The sequence below is a fragment of the Siniperca chuatsi genome, linkage group LG5 (genome assembly GCF_020085105.1).
Source record: "Siniperca chuatsi isolate FFG_IHB_CAS linkage group LG5, ASM2008510v1, whole genome shotgun sequence".
Classification (NCBI taxonomy): domain Eukaryota; kingdom Metazoa; phylum Chordata; class Actinopteri; order Centrarchiformes; family Sinipercidae; genus Siniperca; species Siniperca chuatsi.
The window spans coordinates 10,184,485-10,203,415 of record NC_058046.1 but is presented as its reverse complement, the minus strand read 5'-3'; the positions used below and the strand labels follow the sequence as shown (position 1 = coordinate 10,203,415).

Sequence of the window (18,931 nt, the reverse complement as noted above, 5' to 3'; positions counted from 1 at the left end):
CTCTTTCTCTCTCAGCAGCGGATGGCCGCCCCACCCTGAGTCTGGTTCTGCTCCAGGTTTCTGCCTCTTAAAAGGTTTTCCTTGCCACTGTTGCCAAGTGCTTGCTCTTGGTGGGAATTGTTGGGTCTCTGTAAATAATATTATGCAGAGTACGATCTAGACCTGCTCTATAGAAAAAGTGCAATGAGATAACTTCTGCTATATAAATAAACAAATTTAAATTGAATTTAATTGAAATCCCATGCCAGTTTGTGATGTTTCCAGTCAGGATGCTTTTTATTGCTCCTCTGTAAAAGTTAATAAGAACTTGGCACAGGAATTTTGCCTTCTTAAGTTTCCTCAAGAAATAGAGTTGCAGTTTCTGAGCTTTCTTAACCAGAGTGGAGATGTGAGAGGACCATGTCAGGTTGTCTGTGATGCTGACTATCAGGAACCTAAAACTATTCACCTGCTCCACCTCAGCTCCACTGATGTATACAGGGGTGTGTGTCTTTGCCTCTTTATTCCTAAAATCAACGTTTTGTTGACGTTGAGCAGTAGGTTGTTCTCTGTCCACAAACTTCACAACAGAGTTGTCTCCATGTCAGGGGTTGCAGTCATGAGTATACAGCAGTTGACAACTTACTGCTTATCTTTTCCTCTGCTCCACTCCATTCACTGTCACTTTCTGCCGCTCGCTGTATCTCAGTTGCTTTACCACACACTCGCTTCGCACACACGCTGCCGTGAACAAGAGGGGGCTGAGCACACAGCCCTGGGGGGCTCCAGTGTTGAGCACTAGAGTGGAGGAGGTGTGACCGCCAATCCGAACTGTCTGGGGTCTGTTTGTGAGGAAGTCCAATATCCAATTACAGAGTGTGGTACTCAAGCCCAGAGTGCTGAGTTTCACTCTCTTTTAGCTCTGTTTTTGGTCTCTACCAACTCCATGGGAAACAGCTGGATCTTTAGCTACTAAATGCTCCACGATGTTCACCAGCTAGTCGCTAACCTTGTCTGCCTGCTGTTTGGTGCTGAGCTGGCAGTAGCCTATACAGCGTTTTTAAGACCTTTCACTGAAAACAGCTGCACGCTGCAGCCGAAAACAACACTATGAGAGGGTGAGAGTGAACAAAAACAGTAAAGTTGCGGGCTATAGAATGCCATTTTAGTCAATATTAATCATAATAATACATAAAAATACATAAAAACATAAATATGAAATTATTAAATATGGCTATGAAATGCCACATTTATTTATTTCATGGGACTATTTCATAATGCCACATTTCCATTTGCTATATTCAAATGAAGGGGATGTGGTTATCTCTGAGAAGACTCAGAGCACTCAGGGACGTTGAATGGATGGTGCGTGATAAATGCTGTACTGTAGAACAGCCTCAGCCTGTAGTCTGCCTCACTGTGCTAAAGCTGAAAACTTTTCTCTGTCAATGCAGCTTTAGCTGTTGCCAGTGTTTTTCTTTGGGGTGATTATGTGAAGTCAATTATGTTTCTTTTTCATTCTTTCTTTTTCTGATTGACTATGATATGATTGACTGTGATTCTTGCATGACATACTGTATACATGTTGAATGTAATTTTATTCAGACTCTTTCTTTCAATTATAATATCACTAGCTATGTGACATCATCCACTGATATAATGAATGATTACAACATTTTCATAATTTTTGTTTGACATACATAATTAGGCAGATGGGTTTGGTGATTGTTTTAATCCACATCTATTTTGTCTATTTATTTACTTGATGCACAGGTGAGATGAAGCCAATAGTACAAGGTGTCATCACCTCTCTTTTACATTTATATTTTGTTGTTTAAGTTGATAAACTCACTGCCTTTGATTATGACCTATCTTATCATTCCTACATACAGAAGACAAGGGAAGAAGAAGGTGAAATTTACTTTAATCTCATTTCCTCTGTCAGAGTCTGAGAGGAACTTGATTAACCACAGGGTCAAGAACAGGAGAGACCAGAGGGACCCTGTTGTTTTTGGGGAGAGGCCAGCCTCCTTCATCAAGAAAAAGAAGGTGAGACTGCCTCATAAACATCCTCAACCAAGAAAACAGCCAAGACTGGGATGGATAACAAGACACCTGTGGTGTTTAAGGAGAGGCCAGCTGCCTCACCAACTTCAACAGCCCCAAGCCTGTCCAAGAAGGGGCGGAATAAGAAGCCACCGGTTGTGTTTGTGAAGAGGTCAGCCTCCTTTAAGAGGAAGAAAGAAGCTAAGGCTGCCTCTAAGACGTCAGGTACTGAAGTACACCTGAAGAGAAGAAACCAAACCTATTCAGTTTGGTTAAAACTATCCTCAACAGACTCACTCCTGAAACATCTCAGGAGCTCATGATTCAGCTGAGAAAACCTAAGATTGAGGAGAATCTCAAAGAAGTCATAGACTGTGTCTTTATAAAGGCCATGTAGACGCCCAACTACTCTGCTCTGTATGCAAGCATGTGCCACTACCTTGTGAGGGTAAGTCATTCATCTGTGACTGGATACAAATCTAGTGTTTATTTTTCTTTTTATGTGTTTGGCACAATTTTACATTATAAATATAGAAATACTAATTACACAAATATAAAGTTGAAATTATATTCACCACCACCTAAAATAAATGCATCAAAGCTGAAATGTACATAATATTGTGATTTTAGTTACATAGTTACAAATGCAATGAAGTCATCTTTAAATTTTAGAAGGCTAATGCAAGGCTAAGCACCAGCTAATGCTTTATTGATAACAGCCATAATCATAGTCACAGTCATAGTTAAAACTGAAATTGCTGGACTTTCTTTTAAACTGTTTTCTTATCAACATTTAATCCTCATGAATATTACTTATATTAAAAGGATGTAAGTTGAACTTGTTTTAACGAGAGTCTCTTGGTATATTTCTCTTCAGGTGAAAGTGCTGAGAAGCCGAGTGTGACTGTCCTCACTCTGCTCCTCAGATACAGCCAGAGGAAGTTTGAACAAAATTACAGCGAGTATGCAGACTTTCGGGAGAGGCAGCCGGGAATTACCAGCAGCTGGAAGTGTAAGAAATATGTTCTTTTCTGCGTACTTATCACAACCACCTCCGTTGTTGGAGGAGAAAGGCTAAATGTGAATCCTGATTAGCATGGCAAAAAAAAAGACATTAAAGAAAAAAGTTGAAACCTGTTCAATCACACCCCTCAGCCTGCTGATTTTGAACTCTTTGCTGTTGATTTGATAATATTTTGAAATATAAGTTTAAGGTTTTTATGAGATTTTTGTATTTATGGTATTTCTTGTTTTTTTTTAACACATTCATGTACATGATGTACATAGAGAATGTCCCTTTGTTATTGAAAACAATTAACTCACCACTATGAAACTTGAAGCAGTTCTGGAGCATATCACACAATCTTCCTCAGCTGGAGTTGCCCAGTTCAAATTTTTGTTTAAATTTCCATTTTTACTCAAGGACTTTTCATCCACGTTGGCCAGAAATGGCAGGGATGCTGCCCACCTCAAGGTTGCAGAGTACCTTCAGGTAGATGGTACCTGAAATTTGGCTGCAGAGATAATCACCCCCATGGGAGAGCTGTTGTACCTTGTGAAGGCCCTTGTACCTCATGGGACTTCTGGTGTTGTGGTGGCAAACATCACCAACTTACTGAGCCTCAGTATCACTACATGAGGAGAGGCAACCACTGATATCTTTTTTAATGAGTCCAAAAAGCTGCAAAAAAGATGAGGAGGTTTTGGTAAATCATACTTTCATATTTTGATAAGCTAATCCACGTAGGAAAATTAAAGTGTCACAGTAACCATAAAAACCTAAAATACTACACACATTATGAGCATTTACTAAATGCTATATGTAGCATGAAAAATAAAAGTAAAAATACAGAGGCACTACATCTTACATATACTGTACAGTATAGTAACTATTACAAGCTACATTGTCTTGACTCAAAGTAGGCTAAGCCATGGTGTTGTGTAAAAATCCATTTCCTTCTCAAAATGCTTGCCAAGTGTCATGAAAGTGCATTTTTCTTGCTAAATGCAGGAGCATTTGTTGCAGGCACTGCTGGTTGGGTGTAACAGAAGTTTATTTTGTACCACATGATGCAAACTTATATGCTCCAAACACGTTACTTATTTTCTTAACTTCTCTGATACAATAGTGCACGCCTTTCAGCCACCAGGTGTACGTTTCAGGGCACATTTTTCATAAAATTCAGAGTGTGACACTTATATTAGACCTACCAGCGAAAAAGTGTCCATTTCGTTCTGAGGATGTCAGCCTCAGCACCACGGCTCAGCACACACGCACAAACACCTACTTTTAACCACAAACCCAAACTGCCCCTCCTCCATCAGCTGATGACGGTAATATCAACCCAGAGCTTGGCAGGAAGTGCATCTTGTGTCTAGCTGGAACATGAGGATAAGAAGCTGTTTTATACAAAGCTACTGGGACAACAAACTACGCTTTTGACGGTAAAGTAATCGTTTCAGACATGAGAGAAGTGTATCGTTACGGGCATTTCTGGTTGTTGCAGTGTGCTCCCGATTTTCTCTTAGATACACAGTATGGCTGGCTGCTAACGTTAGCAATCGCGTTAGCTTAGTGTAATGTAGTGAACGAAGTTGTGTATGTTCACGTTATGTGTGATGATCATCATGTGCAGTATGAAACATTTTGTCAAATTGATAGTTGACGATTGAAATAACTTAACGTTTTTCCAACATGTCACACAACAAAGCTAATAACGCTAGATAGCTAGTAAACTCATAAAAGCCAAGCTAGGTCACGTTAGCAGATTTTGCCCCAATGGGTTCCTTACCAAACTTGACGAGAAATTCTTTCAATTTAATGTAGCATATATCTGTCCTAACGTTGCTCATAATCTTTTATGAATCGATAAAGTTCACTCGTGAATTCGGCACAGGTAAAACATGATATATCCAACAGCACTGGATTTAAAATCAAATTCAAACTCATAACTGGCTACTCAAAATGATAAAGTGCTGTGATGTGTTATGGCTTAACTTAACTGTGGGAAAGTAAACAGTTCCTTGAGTTGAAGTCCTAATGAAATAAGGGCAAGCTGGTATTTTGAATGAATTCCGAAATGAAGAATGGATGCGTAGATTCATTTTAAAAAGACTTTTTATTTAGTTTTTTAAGGGTATGTCTGTCGAGAACCTGAGTGTCTTTAAATGTCAGATTTTTAACCTAATTTGGCATCTGACATTAGAACCCATCTGGCTGGCAACAATGAATAGTTAGTTTGACGTAAAGCAACTAAGGTTACCGACGACATAAAATGTCTTCGCAGGTTTTGTTTATACCAGCATACACAAAAACTTGATGGTTAATTTCACTTTCTCTATGCCACCATTTGTCTAATAGTCTATAAAACAATGAAACCTGTTTTCTTACAGAAAAAAACAGTGGGAGATGGACAGTTATAGAAGAGGACGACCATGGGGAAAGCTAGTCAAAGTGGACTCCAGTGAAACTGTCCTGCTTTTCAACAGGGAATGTACAGTTGGCAGAAAAAAAGGTAGGTTAGTTTCTGTATGTTATGGAATGACCAATAAGGATTTGTCTTTAGCTTAAATCTTATTTCATAAAACTTTGTTTGTTTGTTTTTTACCCTGATTTAAAAAGCTCTAAAAGTGGTGATGCCTGTTAACAAAAGACAGTCCTGTCTGTAGCATAGACATTGCTGTCAGTGTCTGGAGCCTTTAAAACCTCCCCCTTGAAAACACAAAGCCTTCTTTAGTGCACCAAACTTAGACAACCCCTTGTGATGATAACAAAAGGCATCCATTGAGAACATGTGTGCAGAATATTAAGTAGATTTTTTTTTGTATGGGTTTTGCTTAAGAAAAGGTTAGGCCTATATTTCCCCCTGTGTCTGCTTTGTTGTCGAGAGCCTTTGGGGTCTACTTTTTTGCAATGCAAAGCGACTAGCCTTAATTGGTTAGTTTATGTCTGGGAAATACAAGGTTTAAAAAAATGTCATGGCAAGGTATGAGGTTGAATTTTCAAGAAATTAATTTTAAAAGATAGGCTGAAGATGTAGAACTGTATTGCCATATCAGCAAGTTGTTTTGGAATGGTTGGATGGGCAACTTTGTTTTTTTGGTTTTGTTTGTTTGTTTTTTGTTTACATGAAAACACGTCTTGTCATACTCTTTAACAGATACATAGTATATTACCCATTATACTCCCCCCAAAAGGGCATGAAAAAGCTGAAAAATATATTAAGTGGGCTCATCTTAGAGAGCCATAGTAATCTGTATTATGTCTATTCTGTGTTTTCGTGGTGGTGGTGTTGCCAGGATGTTATCTGTCCTTTCCAGCCAACAAACTGGTCTCAGGGGAGCACTGCAAAATTGTGCAAGATGAAAGCTCTGGGCTGGCATGGCTCGAAGACATGAGGTACTGTGTGCTGAACATTCACCCATCACAGAATTCTAACTGCGGTACAGAATTGGAGCATGCCACGTATCATGTGTTTGTTTCCTGATGGACTTAGAATAATATAAGTTCTGTGGGGAACTATTGATTAGAAATTAAACAAATCGTGTGTTGAAAAACTTTGCCAGACATTTGAAAGAAAGACTCCTTGTATTTTTAGACCTGTCCAATTGTGTACTTCTGTATGATTTTGATACTTGTCCTTTTCATAAAGTAAACATGTGAAACCTTTACATTGTACAGTGACACATCCATTTGCATGTCTGTTTGTCTGTAGCACTAATGGCACGGTGATCAACATGTCCACACTGGTCAAGAAGCAAACTCACATTCTGCAGAACGGCGATGTCATCTACTTTGTATACAGGAAAAGTGAGCCAGAACAAAGTGAGTTGTTGATTTTGTTAGCCATGAGAATAATGTTTATATGAATTTATAAGAAGGAAAGACGAACGACATCTTCTCTTCTTCTAACCCTGTAGACATCGCTTATGTTTACCACTCAATCAATATGGAGCAAGCCGTTTCACAACATGGTTATGGTAAGTAGTCGGGGAATTCCTCACAACTCCTTTTGTTGAATGCAACCACTTTTATTCTACAGCTATATTGTGCCTCAATAGTAACCCCCACCCTGTATCTAAACTTCAGACATGGAGAGGTCGGCCTACAGTCCTGCTCCGCCTTTAGAGATGTCACTCTCTGTGGAGCCTGTAATGCTCCCAAAGGCTCCTTGTGATCCAACTCAGGAGGAACCTCAGCCCTCCACCTCCACTTCCCACTTCTGTATTGGGAGCCCTACCACTTCTGGTCCCATGGCAACCACAACCTGTCCTGCCTCTGGTAGGTACTCTGCTCACACAATGCTGAAGAGGGGTGATCCATTGTGTCGAGAGGAAGGACTTTTTCTTCAGCTTTCCCTCTGGAAGAGAACAGTACATCACTTTTTTACATTTTATACATTTACGCTGAGAAGTTTTCTTAATTCATGTAGATGAATATCTACAGCATCTTTAAGTTCCTTTGGTGGGAGGAGCGTTCTGTGGTTATGTTCTGGACTATTTCTTGGCTGGGAGCAGGGACCGCCCACAGTGGTTGCTTGGTAACCTCATGGTGATGACAAGGGAGTGACTTCTTCCGGCCAAAAAAGAGTCCGGCACATAAACCCCCGTAACAACACGTGCTGTCTTTACACTTCATTTTTTGTACATTTGGACAGAGCCAAGCTAGCTGTTTTCAGTCTTTGTGCTAAGCTAACCTTGAGTCTGCTGGCTGTAGCTTCATATATTAAATGGACAGATGGAAGAGTGCTATCCATTTTCTCAGCAAGAAAGCAAATAAGCATATTTCCCAAAACGTCAAACTATTCCTTTTAAAGACACTAGTAGCAATAGTATGGGCTATGTTATATTAACCCATCAGTTAAAAAAATAATTATATTAAAATATAACTGTAATAATATAATTATAATAACATAATTTCAGCTGGTGTGGTCAGATTCATCCAGCCAGCCTCTGTATGTTGTCTGTGTGATAGTTGGAGGTGCCGACAGACAGACAGAGCTGTGGCTCTGTGCTCTTCTTTTAAAATAACTCTGATCACTGTCACTAATGGAAACAGACCTGCTGATGTTAGTCAACTGATTGCAGCTGATCAATACTGAACTTTAAACTAACTTTAACTCAGACCATATTGGCAAAAACGTGTGCAGCTGGTGATTGTCACACTTTCTTCAGCCTGGTGTTTAACTGACAGCACTGTCTGTTCTCATCTGCTTTGTGTGTTGACTTTTTCCTCCAAAATTCCCACCTGACCGTGATTAACTGAGGCATTTCCCTCCACTTCTCCCAGCATTTAAAAACTCAGAAGGTATTTTATTTTTATTATAATTATTATTATTATTTTCTTTTAAAAATAATTTTCACACTACCGAACTAGCTCCTTTTGTGGAACAAAGTCCTTCACAGTGGTGCTGGTAGCAACCACCACATACATGAAAGATGTGATATGACACACCCCTACTCTAAACTTTTTCAACTAAAGTCTTCCATAATCTATGTATGTCAAAAGCAGCAGTTTGAAGGATTAACAACATTATTTTACCCAGGTCTGTTGTTCCTCCATGTTATCAGGCGATGCTGCCCCAGCACAGAAAGAAAAAGACATGGACAACATGGAGCCAGAAAGCAAGAGGAGAAAAACTGATGATGGTAAAAAAAAAAAAATGTTTAACTTGGAGATTAACCTGGCTCCCTGATTCCTCACATTAGGTTTTGGGCCCTATTTTCGTTGCGGCGCAATGACCAGCACAAGCAGCTGTCTGTGTGTTATTTTTGTGCCGAGCGCACGGTGCACAGGTGGGAGGAGAGGCGCAAACAGGTGGGAGGTTCATTCTAGCTGTCGGTATTTTTGTGGAAATTAGGACTTTTCGCTGAGAATAGACGTGTCAGAAGCACATCTGTTTGCAGTCTGTCTTTAATAATCTGGTTGATTCTTAAAGTATCTACCGTGTAAAGATGCTTTATACGATATGAAAAGCTTCTCCTTCAATTAATCAAATCTCTGCAGCCAACTGAAGGCAGGAGGACACATGTTAAATCTGCAGCCTCCAATTATAGAAGTGCAGCGCCAGAGTTCAGTGCCATTACGCACGGCCGTCCACCATGTTTACCTTCATTAAATCACATGCAGATCACACAGACTGGTCGGTTACAACTTGGTATTCCGCCTGTTTATGTGTGAAACAGCAGATTACCGGGGCTCATTAATCCTCTGCGTCATGATCTCCTTTCCAACTTTTTTTCAAAAATCATGGTGCAATCACATTTTAAGAGATGATTTTATCCATTTACAATGTTTAATCTAATAGAATCAGGACAAGAAAAAGCATGTACTAATTAACTGTTAAAAAAAAAAACCCACACCATCTGCCTTTGGCTACAGATTTGTGATGCTGTGTGCTGCTTGACAACATCCAGACAACAATATGATTTCCTGGAGAAGCTGATTCTTCAGCTGTTGAACTGATGTCGTCATGCTTCACTGTGATTGGCACGGTTGTTTCAGAGCTATGAGAGTGTTTGGCTGAGAGTGTATATATTAGTCACCACAACCCATCTATATTCACCTTCAGCCAGCCCCTTTGCACTTTGTGCTGCTGAACATACATGAACCAAAATAGCAGTGTGCGCTTGGAGACGCCCACACAGTCCGTGCGCCCAAGACCTGCCACTTTGCACTTATCATTGCACTTGCACAAATCAAAAAGGGCCCTTTATGTCTTACCAAAGCTTTATTTAGAGCTTTTATTCCAACTCCCAAACCAGACAACTGCCAAAAACTCAGGCTCAGTGTAGAATGTAATATACTGTGTTATTTTATTTTTCTTGTTGTGAAGCACTTTGTACTTTGTTTTGATAAGTGCTCTATAAATAAAGTTTTATTTATATACAGTTATTGTGTTTACAGATAAAAATTATGATTTGGGCTTGCCACACACGTCCAGTACAGAAGTGGTCGGTACAACTAAGGGAAGTCTTGGGAGTCTTTTGTCTAAACCACCAGTGGAAGGCACTAAGACGGACAAGATGGAGGAGACCCTGACATGTGTTATTTGCCAGGACCTACTGCATGACTGTGTCAGGTAAGATCTCGAGGACCGTGGCATCCGCACAGATATTTAGATAAGGTTTGCGGCTTGAACCCCTGCTTTGTATTCTTGTAAGGCACTTTGCATGTCCAGCAAATGCCAATAGTGTGTGAGTTGAATTCTACCTCTCTTGTTTTTGCTTTAGCTTGCAGCCTTGCATGCATGTCTTCTGTGCTGCCTGTTATTCAGGCTGGATGGAGCGTTCTTCTCTTTGCCCCACCTGCCGCTGCCCTGTGGAGAGGATTCGTAAGAACCACATCCTTAACAACCTGGTGGAGGCCTACCTCATTCAGCACCCAGGTTTGCACAGATAAAGATCATTTTGATAGCATCTTTTAATCATGACACATTGCACTTTATTTTATTCACAATGCCAGCACCTTTTTTTGCCTTCAACTGAAAAGGGTCAAAGTGGATGGGAAAATGGCTGTACATACTGTAACAACACATTGTCAGTAAAATGCAGCTGTGGCTGAGGTTTTTCTACCAAAGCTGACATGATTGAGATTCAAACAAGAGAGAAGGAATGGCATCCTGCTAACCTTGTATAATTTCTAAAATGGTATACATTCCAAGAAAATCTAATTAGATACTGACTTGAGTGTCTCTTTCTGTCCCACAGAAAAGTGTCGCAGTGAGGAGGACCTGAAGAGCATGGACAGCCGTAACAAGATAACTCAGGACATGTTGCAGCCAAAAGTTGAGCGCTCTTTCTCTGATGAGGAGGGAAGTTCAGATTACCTCTTTGAGCTCTCTGACAATGATAGTGACTCCTCAGACATTAGGTAAAAGGTCTGGTTGTTTGAAACCAGTGTTCATTTTGACACCTGATTCTGAATAGTTTTAGTATTTTGACAAAATTTATATTTATTTTAGTCAAATTTTAGTCATTTGATTTTTGTTAGTTTTAGCTTAAGTTTTGTTGTGCTTTTTAAAAATTTTCTGAGCATTTTGAGGTTACAGCTGTTGCCATCTTTGTAGTGTACAGTTACCATAGTTACAGGTGTGTTCTTGTGGGCAGTGGAAAAGACTTGTTCACACACAGTGTCCATGTGACTCTGCCCTGCAGTAATACAACAGACTGACTCTCCTCAGCTGGACGAAGGGTTGTCATTATAAACTCTGTCTGTTTGAACAGAACCGCTCTCTCTCTCTCTGTTGTTCTGCTCAGCTGGCACTACCATAGCTACCAGTCTCCGTTGCAGAACAGCAAATTATCAATCAGAAGCTGGGTTCACTCACTTGTTTATTAAAATACTTTTCACTGTCTGGGTTTAGTTTGAAAGGAGAAGCTAAAACGTCGGATAACGTAGTGATATTTCTTTAGTGAACATCTAGAGGAGGGTTTAATTGATGAACGATAGCCGACTGACAGTAACGTTAACGTGTGTAGTGTGTCCCAGCTGTTTTGTTGCAGCATCTTGTCTACTTCTCACTGGATTGTAGATGAATTTAGTCCATAAATCAGTTTCTTCCGGTCACGTCAGATAATATTACTGACAGAGACACAATGTTAGTGAATGCAAGATCCTTCTTATTAACTTCTAATTTTTGCTTGTTTAGTGAAGTTCTCCATGTGATGGTTTTCTTGTGTGTTTTATGTCCCCAGTCAGCCTCTAGTGATGTGCAGACAGTGTCCTGGCTACAGGATGGAGGTCAGTCAGGTGCTGTTTGCTACAGGTTCAAACTACTGGCTCCCTGGTCTGCCACCTCCACCTCCTATACCTGCTCCATCCAAACCAGCAACTGAGGAGTGGTCTGCAAAGCCCACAGGGGAGCAGCCCTCAACATCCTCTGAAATCCCCTCAGGTGAGTGTAGATTAGGTAGGAAAATCAGTAGTTACTTTTTACTCAATGGCAAATTGCAGGGAACAACATTCTGTTATTATCCTAATACAAAAAACAATGTGCAAGAATTACAGTGTGTTCTGTAATTGGAACATGCATCTGAAAGCCCACTTTACCACAACTGTGAAGATCCTCCTGCCTACCATTCAGATCTTCATGACTTAGCTCCCATCTACAACCTTTTTCTGCTCCTGTCCTGTCTGCAGCTCCTCAGGAGTACCGCTGCCCCCCTCAGGGCTGCCATCTCATCTGCACCTGCTGCCTCCAGCCAATGCCAGACAGACGGACCGAGCTAAACAGCCAGCAGGTTATTGCTCAACAATGTGAGTGGTCCCTTAGCATGTTAGGCCCTCTGCAGAAATGTAATGTAATGTGGCTGATAAAATTATGCTGTCATTCAGAAAACTACATGTAACTACAGTGAAATAAAAAGGTTAATATAGGAAACCAGTATTCATAAATAATATAAGTCAGTCAGTGCCGGTATGCCTTAATAGGCTATTCAGTATAAAGACATACTTAATATACATACTTTGAAGTGTGCAATGCATGTAAAATCAGCTGATATTTAAAGTATAACTTTGTGCCCCCGTGGCTCACCTGGTATAGCGCACGTCCAGTGTACAAGGCTGAGTCCTTACCGCAGCGGCCCTGGTTCTGCATGTCATCCCCCTTCTCCCTAATATTTCCTGTCTCTCTTCAGCTGTTCCTATCAAATAAAGGCAAAAAAAATCTTTACAAAAAAAGTACAACTTTGCTAGCCATTCACATGTATGGATAGATAGTTGCACAAACTCCATTATAAACCTTGTATGCATGATATGCTGTGTGTTGGCAGGTGTGCTGTGCCAGCGACCCTTCTGTCATATGTACTGGGGTTGCCAGAGGATTGGGTGTCAAGGCTGTCTGGCTCGATTCAGTGGTATGTATCTGTTTCAGCAAAACAGCCCCAGGGGGATCTCCAGTTATGCTTATTGCTGGGTAGTGGGCTTGGACCTGTATGGCACAGTACACCTTAATTGAAGGGGCTGATTCCTTAATAGTGTCCAAATGCAATATCTGTAATTTTGATGCTTGTCATAAGTTCTAAGCACTCTGTGTTTCCCACTAACATTTTTTCTTAGCAGATTGGAAAACTAATGAAGCATATTCCTGCATATTTGTGTGAAAGGTCACAGCAGAAAATATTTTGGTGCTTTCCTTTTACAACAAGCACTGCACAGAATCTAGATTAATTCCACAACATGTACACATGTAATCACTAACCGTGCATCATATTTGAGGTGTCCGACTTTGAGTAATAATAATGTGTTAACAAGACACAGTATGAGATTAAAAACTCCATACACAGTTCAGCAGTATTGTGTGGGAGAAACCTGCGCTTTAGCAGCAGAGATGAACTTCAGCTCTCTGTACCACAAAGATGCAGCTCAGGAATTCATACTCAAACCTGCAACCCCTAAAAAATCCTCTCTGCGATATAGCTTCTCAGATATTTATTTGTACTGCTAATTTATTTGTAGTAGTTTACTAAATGTTTCGTAGTTCAAATCCACCACTGAAAAAAATAAATGTTTTTCAGAGCTCAATCTGACAAACAAATGCCTGGATGGTGTGCTGAACAACAACAACTATGAATCAGAGATCCTCCAGGTAAGATGGACTATCCATATGTCAACTGCATCAACTAAGAAGATGCTAAGAATGTAAGATGCTTGAAATACATGTCTGTAGCTACTGTCACATGTGATGTTAAGATGCTTTCGTTTGTATGTTTCCATCCTTCCACCAGAACTACCTGTCCTCCAGAGGGAAGTCATGGAGAGATCTGCTCCAGGAGTCTTTGCAGGCCTTACAGCAGGGAAACTACTATATGTCAGGTGAGCTTTCAGATCAAAACCCAGGGCACTGTTATTATTATCAGTTTAGCCACTTTGTCTGTGCTGTGAGTGAGTCCATGCTGTCATATATAAAAAGAAAAAGTGGTAATATCCTGTCCTTGTGTCTGTCAGATTGTCGTATCTCTCAAAGTGCCATCCTGTGCTTCTGCTGTGGCCTGCGAGCATTCAAGGAGCTGGCCTACAAGTACAGACAGACCATCCCTCCATCTGAACTGCCAGGTCAGACAGACCAAAATCATTTTTGTGCAGCCAATTTTAATGACATTTCAGCTTTTTAGACAACTTAGACATAAAAGGGGCTGTTTTTAGGATGAGACTTTTACTTATTCTAAATGTTTATGTTTGAAAATAGACATAGGTCACTGAAAGTGCTTGAATTTATATATTTTGTGCAAGAATATAAATTGAAGTTGTTTTTTTTCACTGTAACACAGTACAATTGAGAAGTGTTCACACATTCAAGTCTCTCTCTCTTTTAAATTGTCTGTGAGCTTCTGTAAAGCCTGCTAGTTTCTGTGTTGTAACTCAAATTATTCTGTTTTGGGTGAATGAATTTGAGGGAATTGGGCCTGGAAAGTCCTTGAAAAGTCCTTGCATTTGATGTTTAAGAAGGTGTGGGAACCATGGTTTATGTCATTTCCATGTAACAACTTAATCTGTTGTTCTTTCCTCAGCTGCTGTAATATCTCGTCCCGACTGTTACTGGGGACGCAACTGTCGTACGCAGGTGAAGGCACATCATGCAATGTAAGTCTTTTTACATACAAAGGACCACATAAACTCATTCAGTCTCAGATAGCCTATCTGCCCTTCTGGGTTATATGGTGGAAATGCAGTTTCAACCGACAAGGAAACTGCATCATTGACTCTGCAGCAGTGACACAAAAATGTTTAAATGTTGCAGTATATTGCTTGCAACTAACATTGTCTTGCTGCTGAATCTCTACTATACTATATGTTTATCAGTAGCCATAATTTGTAGTTTAAAAAAATAAAAAAAATATATATAATAATTTTAATAATAATTTTCATTAATAATAATGAAATTATAAATGTTGACATGATATACATTTAATAATATGTTTTGTTTAAAGGAATGACATAGTTGTAAAATAGATTCAGAGCAGCAGTTTTTTACCTGTACTTAACATTTATTTATGATATTCCGGAGCATTTATAGACACTTGTTTTGAAAAGCCACACCTTTTTTTTATAGCATGTTAAGCCAGCAGTATGGATATCATCCATCCATTTTTTGTGCCTCAGGTTGTTGAGTCATAACAGACATGACAAATGTGAGACACTGGGTGTCCACCCCATGCATGTTGTTCACTTATTTTACCACTAGACGGAGTCCTTGTATAAACTTGGTGCTATAGTTCCTAATGTCTGCTGTTTGAAGACCTGTGTAAGATGCTTTGGTTTTGTGTTTTTACATGCAGCTCTTAATGTATGTGGTTTCTTGTCTTTATTTTCATTTCAGGAAATTCAACCACATATGTGAGCAGACACGTTTCAAGAGCTGAAGGAGCAGAGTGGTTTGTTTCTTTACGTGTCAAATGTAGATAACTGAGCATCTCGTAGACACGACCTTCATAAGTTTTGTTGTGTCCATTATAGCTAACTGCCTTCCAGATGTTATGCAATAACCTAATGCAGAATTTACTATTAGTATCCATTTACAGTAGTGACCAGTGTCTGTCTTGACACAGGGCTGTGTGAAATAATGCTATGCACAATATCATTAAAGTTCAATGTTTACTAAAGGTTTAAGGTGGTTTTTAGAGTTAAGACCTGTGAGGGCATTTAACACCAGCCACCATTTAAATTTAGATCATTTTTGGCTGTAGCTCATGCATTCGTCTAGTCTACCAGGTAACCAACCACCAGAGTAATTTATTTGTTATTTGTTAATAATGCTTCCTGATATGTCCTCCAGCCTATGTGACAAAAATGTTGGTTTTCTCAGATTAAGAGCGAGTGAGGCAATCTGTATGGATTAAGGCCATTTATGTACGCTTACACTTGTTGGTGAGCATGTTTTACATTATGTCCTCCTCCAGCCTTGGTAATTGAGGCTCAAAAAACCCTCAATGATTTATATTTACCTTCTTTAATTGTGATGTATTTTAACAGTCTTATGACAGTCTTAAGAAATGCTGAGTTGAGAATCCAGGGCTTCCTACAACATAATGCAGATGAAAACATCTGTACCACAGTAAAGTGATTATTATTACTGTAATAGTAATACTCTGTAGCACCATTTTGGGCCAAAAAACAAGCTGTTCCCAAGATCAAATCTTTAAACTATATTATGACGTGTAAATGTCTTACCTCTGAGGGACTTTACTTGTTTCGCCAGGGCATTACTGTGTTCCCAGACAAGGGCAAAAAGCCACATCAAAGCCCTGCATATGTACTAGGGTAGATTCATAATCCCATGTGATATTTGTATGGGACTGGGAAAGGGATCAATGTGTTGTAATGCTGTCAGAGGGCACAGGGGCCTCTGTTGTATGCTTTGCTCTGGATAATCATCTCCAAGTAGTCTAGAAGGGACGCTTTCTCAGAGCCTTGTAGTAAGGGCTAAGCTGTGATGAAATGCACAGTTACTCCATGTAGACTCCTGAGAGTCTGCCCTCCAGGCAACCAGTAATGGTTAAATATGCTGATGGTGATGTTGCTTTTAGTGCCATTGGCCCATAGAGTTTCAATTTTCATATGCAGAGTTTTGCAGGATGCACTTGCAGAACCAACAGTTTAGAGAATCTTGCCAATACAACAGTATGTTCTGTTGTCATTGTGTTTCCATTATATATGTTATCGCTTACCTTGCAAGAATTTTGATAGAGGTTTATTCAGACAGTAGATTTTTCTGTTAATGTTTTGGAGATATTAGTTGGATTTTCTCTGGTTCCTCAGGTACACAAAGCTGCTGTTTTGTTGTTTTGTTGTTTTTTATAAATTGCAGGTTAGCCATGTCTGGGGGTTAAAAAATTTCTGTCAACATGTAAAAGCTGTCACTAAACAATCATGTTGAATCTGATGACCCCTCATTTATGACTATCACCCAAGTGTCAGTAAGTCCCGATCATGCAAACATGCACAGCTACTATTGAAGAAATTGACAAATCAGCCTGCTTCTTCTTTTGGACTTATTTAGCCCAGTCAAATAAGAACATTCAGACATTAGTTTCAAGAGGCCTTATATATTGGAATACGAGAATGATGTAATAGTCTTGATGTTTCCTTTTTTTTGTAGGTTCACTATTATTACTATTAGTGTGTAGAAAAATGCTGGTAGATAAAGTAGAAAATGTTAAAAGCAGGCCTTAGCTTGCATCCAGTAGATTGTGTGATTTCACATAAATGCTGGTTCTTAGTTTTTCAATTGATTTAGAAGAATATATACTAAATATGTCTAAAAATGTTTGCTAGATGTGTTTATACTGTACAACTTATGAGGATATTTGCACATAACTTGCCTCACACAAATGAAAAGGCTTCTTTTTAAATCTACAAGGTTATGATAGGAGCCCAACATCCTTGAAGAGCTGCCTTTATTCAGCATATGAGATGTCAATATTCTGGCTCATAATATCTGATTTGTAAACATATGAAGAGTTTCATTCCAAAATGACATGTACATCATCAGGAGGGGGGGGGGATATCTTTGATGGTTTTGCTGGATTTAGGACATTATGTGCATTTTTGATATATAGTATAGGTAACATTAGCCATAGTGAATATGGATACAGCATGTGTTGTTTTGGAATGTAGCTCTTCATATTTTCATTGTAAATGTTGGTAGCAAAATGGGATTGTACATGGGCACTCCTGGCCTTTGCCCAAGCTCCTTAATTTGAGTTAGTTTGTGGTGTTAGCAAGGTGGTTCAGGTGTTTTTTATTATTTTATTTTATTTTACCCCTGAAGACATGGTGGGGCTACACTGGCATTCCTTAGCAGCTCAGGCCCTCAGCACAAACCCGGTCGATTCCCCCATCAGTGGCTGAGTTTTAATTATTCCCTACTGGAGATCTGGGCACCCTAAGCCAACAACAGTCCAAAGCCGCTCCAATCAGGAACTAGTATTAAAGAGGCTTTGGAGGAGTGCTTTGCATTCTCCCTGGGTTGGGGGTGGGGGGTATGTTATGTTGTATACTAAGGCGACTATTTACTCACTTTGTGTGCAAACGTCTGGACCAGGCTGCTCAGCAGTATGGAAGAGGCAGGTTTCATTCTACCTCATCACAGCTCCCAAGAATATGGGAGACTGAACAGGCATCAGTCACATTCACATCGTCATCAGTTTGAAGCCGGGCACGCCTCTCTCAGTATGAGGGATGGAAGTCCTTACTGATGCCTGTAAACTTTGTATGCAATGCACTATTTGAACAGTTAGTCTAGACTATAATCAACTTCTAGTTAAACCTATAGAGCAGCACTAGACACATGCAAAAAATTTGTGAGGTTAATAAATATGTTTGATAAATGCCTCTTTACCCTGTATATTGTATTAGTAATGCTGAAATTGTCTGTGATTTGCCTATTAATCTGAACAAATTAAAAGACTGATATAGCTGTCTGTAGAAACTGACTTGCTATTGTCAATACCATAAAAATCACTGTCCACTTAAAAATGTTTTGCTTATTGTTACTTCACTTGGATGTTTAAGCTTCACTGTGCAGAATTTGTTTTTGCTTGACACTGAAACGCTGTTTTCACTTTCATCTGCTGACGGTGGAAAGTTTCTGTGTTCGCTTTAAGACGTGTAGGTACGAGCAGGATTTTGTGACCTCACTAGCTGAGAAGCAAATTGTGGTCCAAAATGCAACGTACACACGTGTGATGGAAACCTGAAACCTCCGACACACAAAGAATGGAGTTTTTAGTGAAGGAGAAGACATCTTGTATCTGGCAGTTAAATAAAAACATTTGCATATTTATACTCTCTGGACTTTTCAATGAGGGAGAAGGAGTAGATGTATTGTAAGTAGTGTTCAAGTAAATAGACTCTAGCCCTATTTTTTTTTCTCAAATTTCTGTCCATTTATTTCAAATGGCTTCC

At 39.6% G+C, this 18,931-nt stretch overlaps 1 protein-coding gene across 1 annotated transcript; it reads left to right on the top strand.

Moving 5' to 3' along the window:
* Positions 1-4,313: 4,313 nt before the first annotated feature.
* On the top strand, positions 4,314-18,807 carry chfr (checkpoint with forkhead and ring finger domains, E3 ubiquitin protein ligase). Its single transcript, XM_044196296.1, has 18 exons — positions 4,314-4,470; positions 5,419-5,540; positions 6,325-6,424; positions 6,741-6,850; positions 6,946-7,005; positions 7,115-7,306; positions 8,596-8,673; positions 9,932-10,106; positions 10,258-10,412; positions 10,735-10,897; positions 11,722-11,921; positions 12,167-12,283; positions 12,799-12,882; positions 13,543-13,613; positions 13,753-13,840; positions 13,973-14,080; positions 14,536-14,608; positions 15,345-18,807. Exons 2-18 carry the CDS (start codon positions 5,435-5,437, stop codon positions 15,385-15,387), a joined length of 1,923 nt encoding a protein of 640 aa, XP_044052231.1. The 5' UTR covers positions 4,314-4,470; positions 5,419-5,434; the 3' UTR covers positions 15,388-18,807.
* The last annotated feature ends 124 nt before the right edge of the window (positions 18,808-18,931 follow it).

Bases quoted from the DNA above. Each gene is read 5' to 3' on its own strand.
- chfr (XM_044196296.1), top strand. From the start codon at position 5,435: ATGGACAGTTATAGAAGAGGACGACCATGGGGAAAGCTAGTCAAAGTG. The intron at 7,307-8,595 runs GTAGGTACTCTG...CCATGTTATCAG, and splicing joins CACAACCTGTCCTGCCTCTG to GCGATGCTGCCCCAGCACAG. The intron at 8,674-9,931 runs GTAAAAAAAAAA...TTGTGTTTACAG, and splicing joins GAGGAGAAAAACTGATGATG to ATAAAAATTATGATTTGGGC.